Below are 5,841 nucleotides of genomic sequence, written 5' to 3'. Positions count from 1 at the left end.
GTGCCCTGCAAACCGCCCCTTGTGAGCTGCAAACTGCCCCCATGCTCTGCAAACTTCCCTTTGTGAGCTGCCCCCCTGTGCCCTGCAAACTGCCCCTTGTGAGCTGCAAACTGCCCCCTGTGCTCTGCAAACTGCCCCCCTGTGCCCTGCAAACTGCCCACCCCCCCATGCTGTGTTAACTGCCCCCTTGTGAGCGGCAAACTGCCCCCTGTGCTCCTCTAACTGCCCCCTTGTCAGCTGCAAACCACCCCCTGTGCTCAGCCACTACCACCTCTGTTCAGCTGCATACCCGCTCTGCTCCACCAGCTACTCCTGCCGCTCCCTGTGCTCAGCCAACAGCCCCTGCGCTCCGCTACCTAGCTGCGTCTTACCCCGCTCTGCTTGGCTAACTACCCCGGCACATCCGCTCTGCTCAGGAAGCAGCGCGCACATCCTGGAAGCCTGGTGGGACTGGGAGCCAGTGGCTGTGGACGGGGAAATGGTGTTTTACCCTGCCTCACACAGCGTTATAACACCCCTCCTAATGTTTCTGGGGAAGAGCAGTTTGGGCGAGAAACAGGATTTGCCACAAACGAACACGGACGCTACGTTTTCCAAAGGGAAACAGGAATCATTGTTCTTCGTACAATATTTTTTTTTCATAGCAACTGGTCAGAAATCACCTTCTAAAAACTGGTGGCTGTTCTCAGCTGGAACTGCTTTCCACAGAAGTTTGCGTACGAGTCGTGGAAGTGCAGGGCCTGGCCCCTGCCACTGTAGTCATCACTCGAAAAGTGCAATTCCTTCAGCTAAAATTAAAATGAAACCTCTGTGGTTACGGAAACATTTGACACCTTCCTCGTTTAAGTCATAAATGGAACAAGCCCAGAAAACACAGTAGTTACAGCTGCAGAGTCTGTCAATATTCAGTGCAAATACAAGTTCTTCATTATTTCAAACATATCGGTATGACTTTCACATTTCATCAATTCAAAGCCTGTTAAACAGGCAGAATTACTGTATTATTTCTGCGTCTATTCAGAGCATTTGATTACAACTCAGATGCATTGTACCTCTAGAAATAACAGAGAGTGCTAGCTAAGTAGGAAAGCTGGAGTTCCCCAGGGAATCAAAGATAAAATACCAGCCCAGGCTTTGAGGAGCTCATTATAAGATAGTTTCTATTGCTGTTACCACTAGCCCAGAATACAAAAGACTCAGTTAATCCACACATCAATAGAAGCAAGTGACATATCCCCAAAACAAGTCCCTTCGAGCCAGATTGTCTTCTTATTTACACCAGCTACAAACTGGACAAACTCAGTTGACTTGTGGATTTGCATCACTGCAACTGAGCCCAGAATCTGGTCCCTGGCGTTCGTCTTGTATCCTGTTTGCATGGCTCGCTGTCCCCAGTCGCAGCACTGCTTCCCACTGAAGAGTGACTTCAAATCAAATTGGTAGCGGAGGCAGGTTCCTTGCCGTGAATTCTGCAGGAGCCGATTGTTTCACTTCGACCTGGAGCGGAGTCTGTTTTTTAAAAATGACCAGCTGGATGCTGTACTAAAGGCTCCCCACTAAGCAATGATCTATATTTAACAAGGTTTATATAAAAGAAACCTGTGCAATAAACTCACTTTGTTCTCTTTTGGCTGAGGAAGGCTGAGCTAGAGGTAAACCCATGGCTCTTTCTAGTTCCAGCATGGATGGTTCTCTTTAAGGACATATTTATTCACTAGCCAAGTAATCAAGCATGCCCAAGACCTAGACGCGAGACCCCAGGCTTGTCTCTGAATTCTGGGCAAATGGGCAGACTGCATCCCATGCCACACTGCAGCCCCTATGGCTCATCCACCCCTCCTAGGTCAGGCAAGATGGATTGCCATGCAGGGCCTGGAATGACGGAGATCAAGAGGAGCAGAGAGGAAAGGCAGGGACCCTTGGAGCTCGAGCAGGGCCCCAGAAGAACGAGCCTTCCCGATTACATAACACCCTATCTGCCACTCAGAAAAGACCTTATCCTGCAAGCCCCATACGAGCCCAAAGACAGTTAATGAGACATCACAGATGAGAAACTGCTGCTCACATGGAAAAGTTGCAGGATTGGTCCCCAAAGTATCTCTAAAGAGACATACCCATTATTTGTACCTGTTTTTTCCTTTTCTGAATGAGTAAAACCTCTTACTAAACTCACTGCATGCAGGCATTTGGTCAAAACACTTCCAAGGGGGCCCATCTTCAAACACCAGCACGCAAGCAGGAAGTCTGGGACTGACTCCCATCCCCACTTCAGCGCACAAAGATTCGTGTGACGTCCCAGGGTGCTGGGTGCCACCTCTACCAACCTGCTTGCCTTCTCGGGGGCCACGCAGCACACGCCCTGCATTGTGGAATACATCATGCCTCCGACTCAGGAAGGAGCAGGAGCCCAAAGCCCTGTCTGAAGCTGGCCATGATTCCTTCCCCATCTCATAGATTTGCAAACTGCTCTTGTGCCCTGGATGAATTGCCCCTAGATGTTGCCCGGGGGGTTTCAAATATTGCCCTCAGAAAAGTAATTTCTAAATTGTAGTTCTTTCCATTTAAATCATGTCTCAAAGCTTGTTATTCCCTTTCAGGACATCTGTAATAGCCCGACAGCTCAGAGAGCTGTTTTCTACTCATCGTTAAGCTCTGCCTTTCTGCCCTTGGCATCAGAGCGGTGCGCATGGTTGGAGCACGTTGCTTTTCCAAGGAAAATAGGGATGGGACTTGCGTTGAGGCAGGAAGCTGTAAAAGGGGTAGTATTTGAGGCAGGCAGTGTGCAAGAGCCTGTGTGACACGGTCCAGACCACTTCCTCGCAGCACCAGCCACCTGTCATTTTCCATAACATGCTGCTGAATCCCTTTACTCCTGGAACAAAAGCCAGTGGCAAAAGCCCCACCTGTTCTCATATGTAATCCTTTGCTGTTCCTTTGCAGATGTCCCTGGGCAAGGGTGCTAGGCTGGTCCTCTTGCCCCACGGCACAAATCCTCTCCCGGTGGCACTGAACTACGATTTAATTCTCTGTTACTCAGGAAGCAGCTCTGAGAGCCTGAAGGAGGCATGCTGCCAGCCTCAGAAACATCCCTGATCTTTTCAACAGGGAGAGATGTATTTCTCACCAGAGCCAGGTGCAAAGCATCTCTTGCATTACAACATATATTGCTGAGCCCTCCAAGTCCACATCCAGCCCCTCTACACATACTCAGGAAGACTCAAGTGTCTGTGATACCAGTGTCTCAGTCTGTGAAATACGTTTGCTGGAGGGAGGAGGCTGTGGGGCCTCTTACACCAGGGTCCCATTCTTGCTGTCATATTTCAGCCGGGGCCGGGGGAAGTTCAGGGTGGCGTATTCAGTGGCATTTTGCATTTGCAAGTTCTTCACCTCTTCCGCTGAGCGCTCCCGAGCCTTGGTGAACACCTGGATATCCGCGTAGTGCACGCTGTCATCCCGCTTTGTGCTCTTGGGCTTGTTGACAGTAGCATAGACTGGATACTCCGGTACTTCGGTGTACACCTGCGCCTTTGTGGAGAAAAGAGTCCTTGGCAATCAGCTCCCCACTCTTTCAGGCCACCCCCTTGCACTCCCTGCGACTCCCTGGAAGGCTGGGTACCGCTCACTGCACCTGGTACTACCTAGAGGGCTATGCCAGATGCCAGCTCCACAGAGAGTCAGAGCAGGTAGCCTCCACACTGTGCCCAGCGTAGCAATGGGGGTACACCTCCAGGAAATGACAGTATTTCCCCCATGGCATTACTGCCTCTGCCAGCCCAGAGAGGGACATGGCCCTATAATCTCAGCTGGCTGCTTCCACAGCTCTCCCAGTGATAGTCAGACCACCACTTCTGCAGAAAGTGTTATCAAAGCTGAGCTTTCCCTCCCCGCCTTTTCTACTGCATGCATTACACTATATACATAGCATATCCATAGGGTTATAGACCAGTGCCTCTATGCTGGAAATGTGCCATATACCCATGTATGATGTACTGTAGTTGCTGCATTTTGCACTGGAGTATGTTTGCTACAATTCACCCAAGGGTAGGAGGGGTGGGGGGGCGTATCTCTTATAGTGGCTATTTGATGAACACTGGCTGCTCTTGTCTGCATTGAGCACCACTTCCCTGTGCACTAATCATGCTGTTCCTGCACTCTGCACGGAACAAGAAAACCCTGGGACTTTTCCCTCCTAACCCAGGAGAGTAAAGCTGAACACTGCATTTTCAACTTGTCTATTGAGTGAAGTCTCTTCAGGGGCTGTTTACCTTCCTGCTGCCTTGGTGCTGGGGATTCACGTGTCTTGCTCTGGTGCCTGCAAAAGAAACAGCAGAAAACCAGCATGACTTAACTGTTTATTGTTCCATCTCTTGAATTTTCCAGCGATGAGATGGCTAGCCCGCAGGCTCTCCCTGCTGGACCTTTCTCAACTTTCCAGCCCAAGTGGAGTGCTCACCCTATCTGTGCCTTTGGAGCATACCTCCCACAAGAAAGCCCGGGCTTGTTCCTTTGGAAAAATGAGGTTTCCTGAAAGGACAACGCGCTCTGGGCCGCAATGTTCTTGGCAGTACCTCGCAGGAGGTAGGCAGCACAGAGAGCTGCCTTGTCAGGCCTCGGAGCAACTCCGAGCTACTGTTTATTTTATTTTGTCCTTTGCCATTTGGCAAATGGAGTGTTTTGCAGGGGCGGGTCCTGGGACTACTGGAGGCACTCGGGCTTCTGGTTCATTTATTTTCCTCTGCTCAGCGTCACAAGGGATGTCTGCGGCTCTTGCAAGACAGCGAGGTCCCCACTACTGCAGAGCACATGGACGGCAGTCGTCTGCCTTCTGCTTTGCACCATTGTGCTGACTGCAGTTGGTCTGGGTGCTAGATTTGAGTCATTTTAATGTTAGGGGGAACTCTGGCAGTCTAAATTATCATGGTAAAAAAGGAGATGTAGCATGTGAACTTTTTGAAACCAAATTCACACCACCCCTGGGCCTGTGGGACTCTCCTGGTCTCTGTGGTGCTGTTCTCTTGAGTATGTTTCACAGATCCTTACCTTGCTTTTCCTTTTTCCTCTGAAAAGGTGAAGGACACTTCCTGAAATCAGAGAGAGATGTGTTATTAGTGCAAGTAAGCCTAGCTCTCCGCCACATTCATTGGATGCACACATGTATGCGTGCACACGCACACTGCCCAGACCCTGCACCTGTGAGCCATGTGGAAGGACTCTAAAGCTCCCAGCAAGACCCGCTCAAATGCAATTGCTAGGAGCTGTCCAGTGGACTGACATTACTGACTGCACCCCAGGGGCTCTAGGGCTGAAGCATTTCTCTCCTCCTCATACTCCTGCTCATACTTGCTCACCAGGGGCAGTCAGAGGAGAAGCCTGGACTGTGTGTTTCCAGTGTGGGCTCTGCCTGCCCTGAAGGAATTAAAAAAAGGAATCCCACTACTGTTACAGGAACTAGTGATCATCCAGGGAATCCAGTATCAAGAGGTTTAAAAGGCCAAGATTTAACAGTGTTTCCTGAGGTTATCTGAGACGCACCAAGATACAGCTCCCCTGACAGTGGCTGCGATGAGACGTTTCCTGACTCAAGGAAGGACTACGTAGTAGATAATATGGGTAGCAGCTGAGAAGCCTCCAAAGACCTTGGGATACCTACAAAAAGCAGCAGTGAATGCAGCAATCCCCCAGATTTTGGGGACGTGTCTCCCGCTAGCTGCTGGCTCTGAGGTTCTCCAGCAGATGCGGGAAGCATGGGTCGTAGCACAGCGAGCCCTTGGGGTGGCAGCTGCATCCAGGTGAGATATACCCATGCAAGGTCCAAGTTTGGATCCTGCAGTCTTGGCACAC

At 50.4% G+C, this 5,841-nt stretch overlaps 1 protein-coding gene across 1 annotated transcript in view; it reads right to left on the bottom strand.

Moving 5' to 3' along the window:
• Positions 1-610: 610 nt before the first annotated feature.
• CUNH11orf52 (chromosome unknown C11orf52 homolog) overlaps positions 611-5,841 on the bottom strand; it is a 13,451-nt gene continuing 8,220 nt past the window's right edge. The window contains exons 2-4 of the mRNA XM_019547113.1: positions 5,041-5,081; positions 4,266-4,312; positions 611-3,525 (exon numbers count right to left, since the gene is read on the bottom strand). Coding sequence (XP_019402658.1) covers positions 3,289-3,525; positions 4,266-4,312; positions 5,041-5,081 — 325 coding nt within the window. The 3' untranslated portion in view covers positions 611-3,288. The remainder of the gene's footprint in view (positions 3,526-4,265; positions 4,313-5,040; positions 5,082-5,841) is intronic.

This window comes from Crocodylus porosus, unplaced genomic scaffold (genome assembly GCF_001723895.1).
Source record: "Crocodylus porosus isolate Cpor-Errol unplaced genomic scaffold, CroPor_comp1, whole genome shotgun sequence".
Lineage (NCBI taxonomy): Eukaryota > Metazoa > Chordata > Crocodylia > Crocodylidae > Crocodylus > Crocodylus porosus.
The sequence above is the reverse complement of the archived record's forward strand: the minus strand, read 5'-3'. Positions and strand labels throughout refer to the sequence as shown.